The following is a 17383-nucleotide window of genomic DNA, read 5'->3' as shown; positions in this document are numbered from 1 at the left end:
TTGCCGGACACGAAAAAAGACAAAAAGGAAAAAAAAAAATTTTTGTGATTGAGTGGAAAGAATATTAACTTTGGAGTCAGGCAGACCAGAGAGGCAATCTTAACTCCATCATCTGAGAGCAGTGAAAGACAGCATCTGACACATAATTGGTGCTCAGTAAGTGTGCCCCTCTCTTGCATTCTGAGGCTCAATTATCTCATCTGTAAAATGGGAATGATCCCACCTCCCTTGGGTTTGTTGTAACATCAGAGGCAACTGCACACCTTAAGGGGTCCTGCAGAGTAGTGCCCCAGAAAGGTTGTTTCCCCTGGGCTCTTGTCCTTCAAGTTCTATCAACGCTCAGTGAGTTAGCAGTGGCCCAATTCCCTGTACACTCTGCCCAGGCCATAGCCCCCAGGGTGCATCTGTCTAGCTGGATCTGAGGTGATGGGTACTTCCACATGGTCAGGGACAAGTCACCAGGAATCCCCTACTGCCCTCTTGACTACTGACATTTTAGAGTTGAAGAGAAGGAGGAAGGAAGGGAAGGGAAAAAGATACTATTCGAGGATGAGGTCAGTCTCCTCTTTGAAGTTTGGGGGGTTTGGAGCCTGCTCTGAGCCCATGCTGCACCACTGAGAGTTCAGGAGAGCAAGGTTCACCCTACTGATGGCTCCTGCCCACCCACTGGCCTCCTCATGCCTGGGACATACACATCCTCATACCTAGGATTCCTCAGGGTCCAGCCAAGCCCCAAGGGTGGGTCACCAGGGGCTGGGCCAGTGGGCATTGCATGGTTGACTTTGGGCAGTGGCCAGCTCTGAGTCTTAGCCGCACATCATGGAATGCCAACTTCCTCACCAGACTCCTCCTCGAGCCTGGTTTGGGCACCCACCCCTTGGGGTGGGGTGTGTAGCTGCAGGGGGTTATGGAGATGACCCTGAGCTAGAGTTAGAACCAGGCATAGTTGGGAGCATCAATGTAAGGGTGGGGGAACAGGGAGATGGGACCCCCCAACCCTATCCCAGAGTGAGAGCCACAAGGAAACCCCTTAAGGCACCCAATGTGCCCAGCTGGGTGAAGCCCGACCAGTTGTTTTCCTGGCTTTGGGGGGAAGTGTGGGAGTGCTGGCCAGAGGGAAGGGGTGGAGGATTGAGAAGGGCTGTACCTTAGACTTCACAAAGGCAGCTGTGTGTTCCCCACAGAGCAGCTTCTCTGAAGTTGGGAGCCAGTGAGCATTTTATAAAAGAGCTCGATTGCTTCCCCCACACCCGGCCTCCATGTTCTGTCAGATCTCTCCTGGGGGCCAGAGAATAATCCCCACCACCCATGAGGCTATATTACTCTGGACCTACCTGCCATCCCAGAACTGCCCTTAGATCCAGGCTACTAGGGCCTCTGCCCTAGATCTCGTGCTATGCAGGTCCCTTCTCTGGCCTCCTTCCAGGGCAAGGAGTCAGTAGGGTCAAGGGGACATGTTCTCAGCCCACACCACTCCTTCTAGACTCTACTCCAGAACTCCCTGCTTAAATGGCCCTGAGCCCACTTCTAGGCTTCTTCCCTGGTCAGTCCTCCTGAGAGCAACCTGAGCATGAGTCCATGGGGTGGGCAAGGGGCAGCTGCTTGTGGGTAAGGGCAGGGGTGTGAATGGAGCTTTAGAGGGTCAGATCGAGGCAAGATCCAGGTGGTAGAGAGGGAGAGGGCTAGTTAGGGGTGGGAGCTCCATTTGTACCTTTGCTGCAGGCCTCCAACACCCCTCCCCCACACAAACATGGACCTCCCCCACCCACAACCCTTCCACCAGACATCACCCACAGGAATCAGTCAAATCCTGTAATGACTGCCTGCCTGGCTCACCCTCATGAGTGCAAATCCCAACCCTAACAGGAGCCTGGGCCTTGAGTTTAGAGATGAGCTCCTGTGGCAGGTGGGTGGGGTGGAAAGGAGAAAACGGGCTGACTCCAGCTGTTTCTTTGAGCTCCCAAAGGCAGAGGAAAAGAGGGAGGGTCCAGGGTGGGGCTTTCTGCCTGAGCCCAGAGATGCCTCCCCTGCAGAGGCCGGCCTGTCTGACTCAGAGGGTGGGGTGACCCAGGGAGCTCTCGCCGCCCAGGGCACCCCTGGGGACCTGTTGGGCCAGTTTCCCCATATTTGCCACATTGGCATTTAATTTTTAATTCTTCACATGCATTACCCTGGGGATGGTTTGGTTCAGACAGGGGAGGGCAAGAGGGAGCCCCGGGGAGAAGTACATCCTTCCTACCACCTACCAGTTCTGGGCTCTCAGAAGCCAAGGGACAGGCTCTGGCTCGAGCTCTCCTCAGAAGTAGGAAAAAAGATTGTTCCACCCACAGCCCAGGCCTATGGAGGTGTGGACAGGAGGCCTGCCTCCCAGCTCTGCTTCTGTTGAGCTGCGTGGCCTGGGCAGGGCCCTCCCCTCCCTGGGCCTCAGTTTTCTCAAGCTGATGACTTATGTGGCCCTCCACAGCTCTGAAGTTTGGTGGTTCTGATCCAGCTCCTCAGAGCTCCCCGAGCAGGAAGGTGAGGTGGCTCTGGTGGCTGGAACACCACCTTCTTCAGAGGTGGAAGCAGAGCTCGAGGAGTGATCTGTGTGTCATCAGGGCCTGGCTTCTCTGGGGGACCTCCAGAGAACTGACCACATCTGCCCTTCCACTAGGGAGTCATTTTAATACAGAAAGTCACAGCTGGGGAAACCCTTGGGGACAATCCATTGTAACCCCCACTGATGGGTGAGGAGCCAGAGGCCCAGGGAGAGGGAGGGCCTGGTCCTCAACCACCCTGCATCCCAGTGGAAGAGCTGGGACTAGTGCCAGCCATCCGAGGATCTACCCCAGGTCCCATCCCAGTCACTGGGGGATCCCAAGTTCCTTTGCATAACTGGCTTTTGGGGGCTAGATGCCCGAGAAAGCATTACTCAGTCCTCAGCACCTTCAACCTAAAGTGAAGAAGCTCCAGAGAAGGGAGCTCTCCCCTGCCTCATCTTGCCCCCTCTTCTCGAGCTCTGTCCCCTGGCAGGCTCATGTAGGGTACTGACAGGGGACATTTGGAAGATGGCCAGACAGAGCTCAGAGGCCCTTGCTGGGACTGTCACCTGGCTCCTCAGGCGCTGCCGCCCCCTGCCTCCCCTGCCCCAGGGTAGCCTGGTCTAGGAGGTGCCCTCTGAATGTGGGAAGGGAGGACAGGGAGGGGCAGAGGCCCGGCCAGCTAGGACAGTGTCAGGCAGGGCTCAGGCACTGGCCCAGCTCCCCACTCACCCTGACTTGGCAGGGCTGGGGGACAGGGTGTGTGAGCCTGCACTCACATGGAGCCCTGTCCTCCTTCTCCCCATTTCCCGGGTCTCCTGCCCCTGCTGGAAGAAAGCAAAGGACTTGGCCCAGAGCCGAGGGTGAGGAGTCAGATGATGAATTGACAGCAGCCGGTACTGAACCATATGGAGCTACTCTATACCTATAACCTGAATCAGAAGCATAGCACTGTCCCTGGGGTATAGGCCAGTTCCTCCTCTAAAGGTAAATCATGGGTGGACTCTTGGAGGACTCTGCTGAAGTCGTAAGGAAAACTATGTGTAAGTGGCCCATATCTCATCATGGTCTCAAAGGGGTCTATGACCCAAAAAAGTCAAGAGGCCTGGTGCTTGCAGGACCCGCTGCTCGACAGGGATTCAGCAAGACAGACAAGAGAGGTGGAAGTGGTTCTGCCGGCTGGTCCCAGGAGGGAAAGAAAAAAGTTTCTAGGTAGCGGGTGGAGGGAAGAAGAGGACAGCCTGAATAGAACTTGGACCCTGGAGCCTGGCTAAAGGACTTGAATCACGGCTCTGCCACTTGCGAGCTGCATGACCTTAAGCATGTTACTTCCCTCTCTGTGCTTCTATTTCTCCATCTGTAAAATGGGGATTAATGAAAGCACCTGGCTCATAGTGTGGCTCCATGAATACATATGATGTGTTTGGAGTGGTGCCTGGCACATAGTCAGTGCTCAGAACGTGTGAGCCATGATCACATGGACGTGCCACTGGATGGAACTGGTGAGCAGCTCCACCTGTCCTTCCTCGTTCAGCCAGCACTGAAGGAATGGAGGGGACTTTCTCTTTCTGGCTTCAGTCGCTGCCTCTATAAAAAGAGGCTGGTGTGGACCTGATGACACCCCTTTCAGGTATCAATTCACCACGTGTTCATTCTCTCATCCTCACCAGGGAGGGGGCATGAGTTTGTTGGGGAGAAGCCCCCATCTCCTGGGACTGGCTCTGAGGCTCACCCAGAAGGGCTGCTCCCAGGAAGCATTTCCCCTGGAGGGCAGAACTCCAGGCCTGACAGCTAGCCAAGCCCACGGCAGTGGCCCTGAGTCTTCTGCCAGGCCCGCCTGGGGTCTCTGCAGCTCCAGAGTCATGTTCTGCTGAGACCAGATCCAAACCAGAGGGAAGGAAAGCAGAAAGGCTAGGACTTGCCATGGGCTTGGAGGGGCCCAAAGAGGGTGGGTGGAGGAAGATGCAGGATACTGGCCAATCAGAGCAAACTCTGATTAATGTTGTGCCTGCATTAATCAGTTGCTGGTTCTTGGGGTGGTGCAGATCTGGGGGAGGGGATCAGGACAGCAGGAGCCACTCAAGGGGCAACAGCCTTTTCTACTCTGTTGAGAGTATTTCAATATTTTAACAGCCAGTGCAGGTACAGGTGTCAGTGCTGGGCCTACACCACCGTGATTCTGAGTATGTGTGTACTGTACAGTTGAGGGGAGAGGATCAAATTTACCTCCAGAAATAGAACATCTCAAAATGATTTTACCTGCATTTATGGGTGCAATGACCCCCATAACAAAGCTGTGCATTTCTGGAAACAAAGTCAGGGGCTGACTTATTTGCTTCATACCTTTTTGTTTTTGGTTTTGTACTTTCTATATTTGTCTATAATGTCCATGAATTGCTTTTATAAGGAGAAAATAGGTTATTTAAAGTTGAGTTCCCAGAGATCTGTGTGCTCAGCCCTCCACATAGAGGCCTTGGGGACACAGAAGGAAAAATGTTGACTCAGTCTGTCCAATCTAGAATCTTGGGGTCTGGTTGGTGAGGTTGGACAAACCGGAAAAAACTGGTGAGGGAGAGAGGGAGGTGGTTGTGTTGGGCAGTGCTGGGCAGGATGTGTGGGTACCTGGGACCAAGGTGTGGGGTGCCATGAAGTCTAACGGCCCTGAGAGCTGAGAGCTCAGAGCAGGTCCGTACAAACCTTCATGGAAGTATAAGGATGCTATGACCCCAGTGGCAGTACTGTACCAACCAGGACCCAGGTCTGACAGGCAGGAGTGAACTGGAATCTAGGGGGCTGACTGTTTAGACACTAGACCTAGCCTGTCCAATACAGTAGCCACTGGCCACAAGTGCACTTCGAAATGTCCCTGGACAGCAGTGGGATGTGCTCTATGAGAGTACTTCAAAAAGTTCACAGGAAAATAGGATTAAAAGACAATATGCGTGTTTCCATGAAATTTCTGAGGAAGCCTCATATGTATAGTATACCAGATTTTGAAAACTTAGTATAAAAAAAAGTAAAATATCTCCTTAGTATTTTTTATATTTATTAAATGTTGAAATGGTAATCTTTTGAATATGTTGGGTTAAGTAAAATATATTACTAAAATTAATTTTACCTATTTCTTTTTACTTTTAACATAGCTACTAGAAAATTTAAAATTACATATGAGGCTTGCATTATATTTCTGTTAGACAGCACGTGTCTAGAATGTCCCAGAAAAGCCAGGAACTCTCATCACAGTAAATAGAACCAGTCATGGAGTAGTTGTTTTGGGTCTCTCTCCTTTGTCAAAGAACAAAAAGCCCAGCCACAGCCTCCAGTAGGAAGATTTTGGTTTCCTGTAGTTTCAGACCCACAAATAAATCTGTCCCAAATGCTCTTCTCCCAAGGGTCCCTGCTATTTGTCCTACTAGGCAGCTCAGGTGTCACCTCTTCCAGGGAGCCCTGGTTTCCTGTAGTTTCAGACCCACAAATAAATCTGTCCCAAATGCTCTTCTCCCAAGGGTCACTGCTATTTGTCCTACTAGGCAGCTCAGGTGTCACCTCTTCCAGGGAGCCCTTCTTGTCCACCCCTCACGGCTGTGTTGGCTGCTCCTACTCTGGCCTGTGTTACTCATTCATCTCCTGCAGTGGGCAGGGAGCTCCTTGAGAGCAGCAATGCTGTCTCAGCCATCTGTGCACTCCAGCACCTAATGCAGGGCCTGGCATGAAGCAGACAGCCATCGGTGCTTGTGGAAAATGAGCCCTGCTTAGCTAGAGTTACCCACTGCTGTGTGCCCTCTATACACAAGCTCTCCATAACCTCCCTTGGGTTTTGTCCCTGGAGGAGCTGACATCCCTAATGCCAGCCTTCCTGCCATGAGCCTCAGCCATGCCTCCTCCCAGTGGCCACCCTGGGTTGGCATCAGGAAGGAAGTGAATGGATAGAGGGTGAGACTGACGTCCAGTTGGGCCAGGGCAGGGTGGGGCTGCTTCCTCTGCGGCAGGCAAGGTGTCCCCACCCACAGCAGACCCTCAGACCCCAGAGCAGAGCCACACTCACCAGTGGAAGGAAGGTCAGCAGGGGCCGGACTCTTGGCCGAGCTTTCAGCGTGGCTGTTCCCGACTCACTCACCGTGTTAAACCGATTGTCGCCATAATAGATCCCATCTGGAGGACATAAGTGAGGGAGACCATGAGCTGGGGTCAAAGGCTCCCAGCCAGCCGAATTTAATCTGCCCACAGTTCCCAGTGAGGAAGGCCAGGCCTGAGTTCACCCCAGTTGACCCAGCTGAGCCCCTGACACAGTAAGAGCCCACGGATGGGGTGTGAGCTCGCAGGGCCGACTGAGGCGGAATTGTGGGGGGCACCTCAGGGGCAGTCTCCTGGGGTCTCCACCAGCGTTCCTGGGGCTTTCAGCCCCCAGCAGCCATCTCTGTCCTGATCCACTCCCCACCCCCAAACATCCTGAACATCCTCTCCCACAGCAACTTGTCCCTCCTTTTAGGGCCCTGAGAGCTTGGCCAAGGCCCCAGCCAAAGCTTATCTCTGAGAGAGAGAGGAAAACAAGCCAGTTTTTCTCTCAAGTATTTGAACTTCTAATCTGGAACAAACAGAGCAGATGAGGCCACCTGCTGTCCCCTGTGGCCCACATACCATCTTCTGGGCTCCTCTTACTCAAGATTTCTCTAGCACCCAAACCACCCATGGTGTGTGCATGGCTTTTTTGATGCACCCTTGAGGGCAAAGCAGAAAGAGTGGGATGGTCAGGCCAGTGTGACCTAGTAGAAATCCCCCCTCTGCCACTCACTGGCCATGCTGCTCAACCTCTCTGGTCTTCAGCTTTCCCATCTGTACAATGGGAGTGATAATAGTGCCAAATTTATAGGACTGTTGTGAGTAGTAAGTGTGGCCAACACACAGAAGTGCTCAACAAACATGGTCTCTTCCCTGTAGGGAGACGACACCAAAGACCTTCCCCTTCCTCCAGTTACTGGGTCCTGCTCTGTGCCCTGTCTACACTAGTGAGAGCGTGGGAGGAGCCATTCACACTTTCTCAACCAACCTCCCTCATGTTCTTTGACACACATTGGTGAGAATTTCACATTCCGTCCTGGGTTCACACTGTCACCTCCTAGAGGCAGGGATCACTACATGTCTCTTGCCATGTGGTCAGAAACAAGGGGGGCTTTCACCCACTTAACAGGGTGTGAGGGACTTCTCTTTCTCTATAGCCAGACAGGAAACAGGATAAAGGCCAAAGGGTTGGCCAGTTAGCTCAGCTGGTTAGAGCAAGATATTACAACACCAAGGTCAAGGATTTGGATCCCTGTAACAGCCAGCTGCCAAAAGGTCAAAATCCCAGTGAACCAGATCCTACTAACTGGAACATTGAACTAATTGTGATTACTTTTCCCCTTGCACATGACTTTAGGGGAAAATTGCAGGAAAGCCAAATGATTTATTCAACAGAGAAGACTGAGCTTGTCTAGGAGACCCTGGGGACAGAATGCACCCATCCCAAATTCCTACACCTACAGCCACAGCCCTCCCTGTAAGACTCAAGGACGTGCTGGAGGCTCCGGGGAGCGCCCCAGCACCTGGAGACCAAGTCCTTCATGTGGTGCCCCACCAAGGCAGAAAGTTGGCTGGCGCACTCCAGATTTTCCACCTCTCTCAAACGGCGGGTTCTCTGCGTGTGCCACACGTCCCAGGAATCACCAGTTCCCAGCGCTGCCCTGCCCTGTGCGCTCTGGACAAACACGATTCCCCAGTCAGGGTTGCCAGGCTCCACGCCTGAGGCTGCAGACCGGACTGGAGGGCCTGGGGGAGGGGTGCTGTGAGAGGGCAGATTTGGCTCAATCAGAAACAACAAAAGTAGAGAACTGCCCACACCCGACAGCCACCACTAAAGCCCACTTCATCCCGTCAGCTTCTAACAGTCTACGTGTTGACACCAGCATCTCCCAGGATATTCTCTAGACAGTGCCGTGTGGATGCCAAGGCCCTAGATCTGATGTGATATGGCTGCCTGGGCCCTTAATAGGACTTGAGGTGGGGTGGGGATTACCGCAGGGACTGTGTGAGAGCTGTACTCCTAGGCAGACACTTTAACTGTTTCACTTAATCTCTGCGGCAGTGTTGGGGTCTAGGAAACCTCCTTTCTGCAGTTGAGTTACTGTCACATTAATGGCTACTATAATTGTGTGCCTAGGAGCTTTAGAAGCGACCTGGTAAGGTGATAATTATAATAGTAATAATAATAAAAGGTAAAACTTACTGAGAACTTTTAATGGGCCAGGCACTGTTCTAAGCATCTTATACATTATTAATTCATTTAATTCTCAAAATAGCTGTATGTAAATTGGTACGACCATTATCCCTGTTTTACAGATGAGGAAACTGAGGCACAAGGAGGTCAAATAACTTGTCCAAAGCCTCACAGTAAGCGTTGAAGCCAGGGTCTCCCTGAAGGTGTGACCTCTGAACCACTGCACACACTGTCCCCCAAAGAAGGAGTCATAATCCTACCACATACAGGGCTTGGATGGGAGGATGGGGGTGTGAAGGGCAGGGTGCTGCTGGGGGTAAGGAAGGCTCTGCTCTGGCCAAGGAGCAGTGCTAGGGAGTGGTGGGAGGTGAAGCCACTTGCTTAAAGCCATGCACAGGTCAGAACAGCCAGATCTGAGCCATCCAGGGCTGTCTGACCCCAGGCAGGTGTTCTAACCACCTCACAGATTCCATGACTCCAAGGCACTGTTGTTTTGGTCATTCTGTGGTTGTTCTAAGCAGGGGAACACTTTCTAAGAATACAGTTGTCCTCTGTAAAACATACCAGAAGGGAGCAGCTGTAGCATGAGCAGAAGGGCCCCATGGGTCTCCTCCCCACTGGGGCACTTCTGGAAAATCCAATATGATTTCCTGGTTCTAAGAGGGCTGGTGAGGACTCAGAGAAGGAAATGTGGTGACGGAAACAGAGTCAGAGTGACGCCACAGGCATTAGTGGCTTTGACGCTGGAAGGGGTTCGCCAGCCCAGGAGCACAGGCAGCCTCTAGAAGGTGGAGAAGGTGATGAACACTCTCCCCGAGAGCCTCCAGAAAGGAACAGAGTCTTTCCAACACCTTAATTTTAGAATATTGAGACCTGCATCAGACTTCTGACCTACAGAATTGTAAGATAATAAATTTATGTCGTTTCAAGCCAAAAAGATAAAAGAAAAGAAAAAGAGGTTTGGCTAGAACCTGGCACACGCTCTTGGGCCCTCACACCTGGCTCAGTTCCTGCTCTGCCGAGGCACACCATTAGGTGAGGCGTGTGTGGCCACCACCATTAGCTACGTCCTCCAAGTGTTCAAGTTCAGGGCTGGGGCTTTTCCAGCCTCAAAGTCAAGGCCCAAAATGAAAAAGAAAAAAGAGTCCAACCTTGGGGAGTTTTCTGAACTCTGCTCAATCACAATGTCAGGGATGCTAGCATGGGCCTTCCTGAGAAGCAGCTGCCTCCTCAACTGAGGACAAAGGAGGGCTCTTGAGAAAGGAAGGGAAAGGAGGAGGTAAAGGGGGTGGCTGGGGAGGAGCTATACGATTTGCCCGTGGAAGAGGCAATGAGACTGCTCAACCAGAAACAGGAGCCCTACCCCCGCATAACATCCACCTTGAAACTTGCAAACTCCCTGTGTCTGCCTTTCCTTTTTAAAAATTTGTAATTTTACTTATTTTTTATTTTTTAAATTAAAAAAGGTATTGAAACATTGATTATGCATATTTATGGGGTACAGAGTTCTATTTCAACACATGTACACAATGTGTGTGTGTCTGCCTTTATACTGGAAGAGTCCTTAGGGAACTGGAAGGTTTTATGCTTGCCACACGCATGGATTAGAGGCAGCATTGGAACACCCAAGTGGCTCCCAGAAGACTGGAAAGAGGAGGGAGCCACCCTCAGACGCAGAAGCTTCCCCAGAGAAGTGGCACCTTCAGGAGAGCCCTGGAGCAATTCCAGCAGCCAGAAGTCTTTTGAGACCCCAGCAACAAGTTCTGAGCAGGGCCTGAGCCCCAGATGGATCACAACCCTATCAAGATACAAACCGAAGCTTCTCTGACAGAGTCACCTACAAATAAATAATGCAATGGATAAATCCAGGTCTGCTTCCATTTACCCAAACCTGATCATTAAAACAATCCCAATCCCACACACACTGCCAGATTAAATCCTTTTTAGGACAGGATTATGTGCAGGATTCCTTTAGGTTTTCTTCTTAAAAATTTCTCTCTCATATATTGATAGGAAATGAAGGAGCAGCTTCAAATCCATTTGCAATCCCTCAATGATTTGAGTTGACATAAATACCATCTAATATTTAAAAACCTTGTTCAAAAACAATTCTTGGTGCCAAGCAGGTGGGCTTCACCTCAGATTTTAACCTAGGACTGGCGGCTCCTCTCCCTGTCTTCTTCTTCCTCAGGAGAACCTGACCCTGCGGGGGCTTGAGGAGCAGCTGAGTTGGGGGGGGCAGCTGAGTTGGGGGAGCAGCTTGAGGACCAGCTTCTCATCTGGGAGTGGGGGCAGGACCCTGTATGCTATGGGTGTAGAGCCTAGCCGAACTTGGGTTCCAGTCCCTGCTCCACCACAACTGTGGGGCCCTGGAGCATAATGTCTCCTCATCCTTGTGAATGTGAATGATGGCCCCTACTGGGTGGGTTGGTGGGAGGCTGATGAGATAAAGTGTGCAAAATGTTAGCACAGTGCCTAGCAGATAATTCGTGCTCAATAATTACAAAGGATGGTTAGTCACTGTCATCAGCACTCTCTCTGCTCCACCTTAACTCTCTCCACCAAGAGCCTCGGCTTTGAGCTTGAATCCAGCTGTGTCACTTGCAAATGATGGTGAACACCTATACCCACAGAGGAGCACCATCAGGAGGCAGGCGGCCCTTTGCTCTCTGGTCAGACATCACTCTGAGTCCTGATGCTGCTCCCAACTGCCCTCTTTGCAGATGGGGCGACTGAGGCCCAGAGGGGGAAGGGCTGGACCAAGGTCACAAAGCAGTGGTGGTGCCAGGTTTCAAACAAGGTGCAGTGTGGGGCTCCAGGCACAAGAATTGCTGTGCCTTACACATAGCACACAGCTTGCTGCCTCGGCCTGGCCCGGGGTGGGGTGTGTGTGTGCATGCACGCTCATGCATGAGTGTGCTAACTGGGGGAAGTTCTGTGCAAGCTGCGGGTGGGGCACAAGCTGCTGCCTGACTCCCAGCCCTTCTTTTCTCCCCTCTCTCCAAGACGAGGAGCCTCACTGAGTCTTCTGTAGTTCTTTTCTCACAAAGTTCAGGTTGAAAACCTGGTAACATGCTCTTCCTCCCCCAGCCCCAAAGCTGCCCGTGGATCTCCATGGAAGATGAGATCAGACAGTCCAGGACAGTTATTTATCTCTCTCCTCAAATCCTAGATAGGTCCCAACTAGAGAGAAAATTAATTAAATTACTTAAATACTTAAATGCCTAACATCTATTAAGCATGTATTATGAGCTTCCTCCTCACAACTTTGTCAGGGGAGTACCCTTATTACTCCCACTTTCCAGGTGAGGAAACTGAGGCTCAGAGAGGTTAAGTCCCCTTCCCAAGGTCGCATAGCTGGTGAATAAAAGGGGCCGGGACTCAAGCTCAAGCAACCTGATTCTAGAATCTAATTTGGTCTGGTCACAGCCAGCACAGCAGGAAAAGAATGTAGGTAGGGCTCCAGCGTTCCTCCCTTCATCTCCTCTTATTCCCCAGTGAGATCTGAAAGTTGGTGAGGCCTACAGGGAAGCAAATGGGCCTAGAAATCATACCTGGGGTCACATCTCAGCTCCTCCATGTAATGCCTGAGAAAGTTGGCACTTTCTCAGGCTTAGTGTCCTCTCTTGTGAAATGAGGATAATTACACCTACTTTGCAGGAAGCTTCCCAGAATTGGGGGGAGGAAGTAGCCGGGGTGGGAGGAAAGCTGGAGTAATGGTGTAGGGCTCCAAATCACCAGCAGTCTCCAAATGACCTCAGGAGCACTAGCCACAGGTCTAATCAGATTCCAGAGGCCTGGGGGGCGAAACCTTAGGCTGCAGGGTTTGTTGCCTTGACTCAGAGTAACCCAGAACCCCAAAAGACACCTCCCCCTACTTCTGATCTTCAGCCACTAGGAGAGCCCCTGCCTTTCAGGGAAGCAGCCAGGGATGGCCCCATGTGAATGTAACCCACAAATGGCGTTAATGAGGCCCTTCCTTGCTAATTAGCAGGTCCACATGACAGGAACCTGAAAAGGCCAGTCTGTCCCAGCAAGCCCCAGCAGGCCTGACCTGAGCACCAGAGAGAGGCCTTTGTCCAAGGGCAGTAGGACCTGAAGGCTGGGCTGGGGTGGAGGGGAGGTGGGGCAGGGAGCCACAGAGTAGAGGAGGAGGGAACGGGAAGGGAAGAGCCTCAGTTGGGGCAGCTCAAAGGACCCCACTGTGGGGAGTGAAGGGGGAAGGGCACAGCAAACAGGACCCTCTATTTCCAGCTGGGACTTGTTACTCAAAGTGTGTGGAGCAGCAGAACGACTTTACCTGAAACTTGTTAGAAAATTAGAGCCTCTCTCCATCCGAAGCTGAGCAAATCAGAATCTGATCATAACTAGACCCCAGGTGACTGAATGCACTTCAATGTTTGTGCTGTCCCAAGCTGGAATGACTGAGTCATTTAACCTGTCCCAGCCTTCCTTCTGAGTCTGTTTCCTCAATTGAGAAAACTGTCGAAGCTGAGCAAATCAGAATCTGATCATAACTAGACCCCAGGTGACTGAATGCACTTCAATGTTTGTGCTGTCCCGAGCTGGAATGGCTGAGTCATTTAACCTGTCCCAGCCTTCCTTCTGAGTCTGTTTCCTCAATTGAGAAAACTGTAGTTTTTAGCACAGAGGCTGGTTCAATAAGTGGTAACTGATATTGATATTATTATCATTATTAATTTATTGGCTAGGAGAGAAGGGGCAGCCTGTAGCTGGTCTGCAGGGGTAAAGGGAGGGCCTAGCTTTCTGGAGTTGAACTACAGCGACAAGAGGCCCTTATATAATGAGACAGCAGAGAGGGTGTGTTGTGTGTACTGAACTGCTGGCAAACCACAGCACACCTCCACGGGACAGGAGTAAACAAAAGTCTCCTTCACACCCCTGCAAAGCACAGGTCAGCTTTTGGTAGGTAGGCTGGTGCCAGCCTGGCCCTGGCTGGAAATACATGCGAGGCTCCAGGGGTTCATGGCTTCCCACCATTTCTCTTGGCCTGAGACACAAGGTCAGGGGACCCCAGGAACAGGGACACCAGAACCGGCAGCCACCCTAGGGACCACTAGGGTTCTCCTGATAAGGAACTGGCCACATTCCCTACATATTTATTTAGAACCTACTCTATGCTCTGCGAGGAGTCCTAAGGGTAAAGAGACTGACCCAGCTCCAAGTAGGGAAGGAAACCCCAGAGTTCATCAAATCACCTGGGAGCTGGTTAAAAACCCAGAGCCAGGGCCCTAGCTCTGTGGGATTCTGACTTCATGTGCCTGAGGTGGAATGTGCATTTTAAATAATTGTCCTAGGTGGTTGTGAGGAAGGTGGTTTATATTTGGAGGAACAGGGCAGGAAAGAGAGCCCCTCAGCGAATAAGGGGGTCCCACTGCCGGGGTGGGCTGCAGTGGTGGTAGATAAAGAACCTTAGCTCAGTTAATCCAAGAGGCAAGGGAAGAGACCAGAGCTATTGGCGGCTTTGCCTCAGTAGCAGCCCAGTCCCTTATCATGGGATTTGCAAAGATCCCCATCTCTGCTTTCCCGTGCATTTAAAAAACAATTGTGTGGCCTTCTAAAACCTTTGCTTGGGCTGGGGGAAGGCAGAAGGCTTAATTAGGATTGCAATTGCATTCAGTGAAGTCCTCTTAATTACTAGAGTACACGTTAGGGAAATTCTTTAAAGAAAAATGTGCTCGTCACCATCTTCACAAGACTGTTTGCATTTTACCTGCTGCATCCAGCCTACGTTTGGGCAAAAAGATTTTTACATGGCTGTAGTCACAGAGCAAGCAGGTAGTTACTCTTTAATTCCTGTACACATTCCTACATTGATTTTCCCCCTGTCATTCCACCACCTGTTTTCCAAGGGCTGAATACCACCAGCTCAGTGGTAGGAATGACCTGATAATAACAAATCATTCTTTAGAGCAGGGGTCATCAAACTTTTTCTGTAAAGAGCAAGATAATAAGTATTTTAGCTTTTCAGGCCATACAGTCTCTTTTGCAGTTACCCAACTCTTCTCTTGTAGCATGAAAGCAGCAATAAACAATATGTAAATGATGGGCATAGCTGGCTAAGTTCTAATAAAACTTTATTTACAAAAACAGGCCACGGGCCAGATTTAAGTCAGGGCCAGAGTTTACCAATCCTTCCTTTAGAGCTTTTCTTTTCAATGCTCTTCAAAGCGCTGCCATATACACCACTTCAGGCTGTCATCCTACAGGCATTCTGGACACCATCCCCATTTAACAGAAGAAAAAATTGAGGTCCAGAGAGTGTTTAGCCCACATTATTGATAGAGACAAGACTCTGAGGCAGTTCTGACATCTTCATCCCATCACAGAATCCCCAACACTGGTCCCTCCCCAACCCCAAGCACAGCAGGGAGGAGGCCTGATGTCACACCCATTGGCACCTCAGGGAACACCATGGACACACTGGGGAGCCATCCTGTTGGGTGCAGGATGTTTACCATCCTTCCATGTGTAGGCTTGGTCAGGCTGAGTCAGCTGGAGGCCCAGCCTTGCCCTGGGGAATGGGAGGAGCTGTTGAAGAGCTCCTTGAAGAACTGGAGGAACTGCATCTAGGCTGCTGAAGGCAGCAGTTGGCTGAAGGTGACAGGGTACCATGCCCCTCTTCTCTCACCAAAGGGACTGATCCCCTAGCAGCCTGCTCAGCCCAGGCAAAATGTAGAGGAAGTGCCTGAGAGGCATGTCTGGGGTCTCCCCTAGGGAGAAGTGTGGTGTGTGTGTGTGTGTGTCTGTGTAGGGGTGCTCTCAAGGCAGATGCCCAACTAGTCAGATTCACCCTTGGATCTCCTTCCTCCACAGAGTTAATTCAGCAAGCTGGCTAAGAGTGTGGTTTCTGGAGCCAACTGCCTGGGTTCAAATACTGGTTCTGCCTCATAACGGAGATTTTGGGTAATGGGAATGTTCTAAAACCTAATTGTGGTGATAGTTGCACAGCTCTATAAGTCTACTAATAATCATTGAATTCTACATTTAGGAAAATCCTGGCTCCATCGTTTAAAGCTGTGTGATCTTGGGCATGTTCCTTAACCTCCCTGTGCCTCAGTCTCTCATCTGTCAAACAGGAATGATAATAATAGTACCTGTCTCTAGATGAGGACTTAATGAATCAACAACACAAAGATTTTTGAATGGTGCCGTGTACCTGCGAAGGGATCAGTAAGCGTTTGCCTCACAGTGTCTTTTTTCGGGCAAGGAGAGGTGTTCAGTACGTTCCTAAACCATGCTCCGACTCACCCTGCCCTTCCTCGACTTTGCCCCTACTGTTAGCGCTGCCAGGAATGCCTTTCCTCGTCAACTCAAATGCTAGTTCCACTCAGAGGTTGGTTCTCTTCTCTGCTCTTCATACACTTAATCTTTTAAACATAGGCTCGGAAAGGGCTACATGGCATACGGCCAGTTCTGTTCACCCCCTGGTCCGAGATCCGTAGGCCAGGGAGAGGAGACATCTTGTTTGCCCTGCTCCTATCCATGGTGCCTCGTACCCCGACTGTGGCAACCAGGATGCTGAACTGAATCGAACAGCAGGGGCCGAGGCTGTGACATCCTCTGTGGGTCCCAGCACAGTGGCCATAACGGGCAGTGGAGGTAATATGGTGACAGTGAAGGCAGTGGGCTAAAGCAGTAATGGGTGAACTTCCTTTGGCTCAGAAGCCCCCTACCCCCCACCCCAGGCCCAGAGCCCCGGGGGCTTGCACAAGAAGTGAATTCCTGTCCCCCCTCCCCCCAGTTATAGAGAGTACACATGGGGGGGACAGAGGAAGCAGAAAGGGTGAGGGACGAGACCAGTCGTAGGTCCCCTCTTCAGGTAACACTTCTCACCTGGCAAAAATAGGTGTGGGGGATGGGGGGAGTCGCGGGGCGGGGGAGACACCGCAAACCTCAGGAAGCCTTTCTGCCCACAGTGACACAAACATCAGCTCCACCAAGAAGAGAAAATAAACGCCCGGGAGGAGGGGCTGGGATCCGACGTGGGGGCGGCATAGTTCTGCCACTTCGCTGTGGGGGGTCCCCTCCTTCCCAGCACCTCTTCCCCCATGGCCCTTTCCCAGACGCCCCAGGGCTGCGTCTCCTCCCCTGCCCGGCAGCTCCTTCCCGGTCAGTCCACAGGCTCCAGCGTGTCCCTTCCCCTCCGCGCCCTGCCGCGCCTCCCGCCGCCCCAGCCACGCGGAGCCCGGACCCGGGAGGGCGCAGCCCCGCCGGCCGCTCCCCCAGCGCCCTCCGCTGTGCCCAGAGCGCACTCACCAAAATCCCTGGTCCCCTCCTCCGGGGCCTCCTGGGTGAAAATCCAGGGGGGGTTGGTGGCGTAGAGGGAGGTGGTGGCGGAGCTGGCGTGCTTCTTCCCGAAGAGTTTGCTGAAGGTGCCCTGCACCGTCTGGTTCTTTTTCATGCTGTCGCAGGCCGCGCGGGCACTGGGGAAGGACCGTCCCTCCCTCGCCCTGCCTTGCCCCGGACTGAACTCTGCACGGTCTCCCCAGGGGACGCTACCAGGCCATGTCCCCCGCCGTCCTCCCCGCCCGCGCACCGGGCGACAGTTGCTGCGGGCGCCGCCGCTCGCTCGGAAATGCGAGCTACC

At 52.0% G+C, this 17383-nt stretch overlaps 1 protein-coding gene across 1 annotated transcript in view; it reads right to left on the bottom strand.

The window, feature by feature from the left end:
* Positions 1 to 17201, bottom strand: part of LOC103587467 (chromosome unknown open reading frame, human C6orf132) — a 35031-nt gene extending 17830 nt beyond the window's left edge. The window contains exons 1-2 of the mRNA XM_008568930.1: positions 17053 to 17201; positions 6565 to 6671 (exon numbers count right to left, since the gene is read on the bottom strand). Coding sequence (XP_008567152.1) covers positions 6565 to 6671; positions 17053 to 17197 — 252 coding nt within the window. The 5' untranslated portion in view covers positions 17198 to 17201. The remainder of the gene's footprint in view (positions 1 to 6564; positions 6672 to 17052) is intronic.
* Between the last annotated feature and the right edge of the window lie 182 nt (positions 17202 to 17383).

The sequence above is a fragment of the Galeopterus variegatus genome, unplaced genomic scaffold (genome assembly GCF_000696425.1).
Source record: "Galeopterus variegatus unplaced genomic scaffold, G_variegatus-3.0.2 Scaffold452, whole genome shotgun sequence".
NCBI classification, from domain to species: domain Eukaryota; kingdom Metazoa; phylum Chordata; class Mammalia; order Dermoptera; family Cynocephalidae; genus Galeopterus; species Galeopterus variegatus.
Note: the sequence above shows the minus strand (reverse complement) of the source record. Positions and strands in the feature narration are given on the sequence as shown.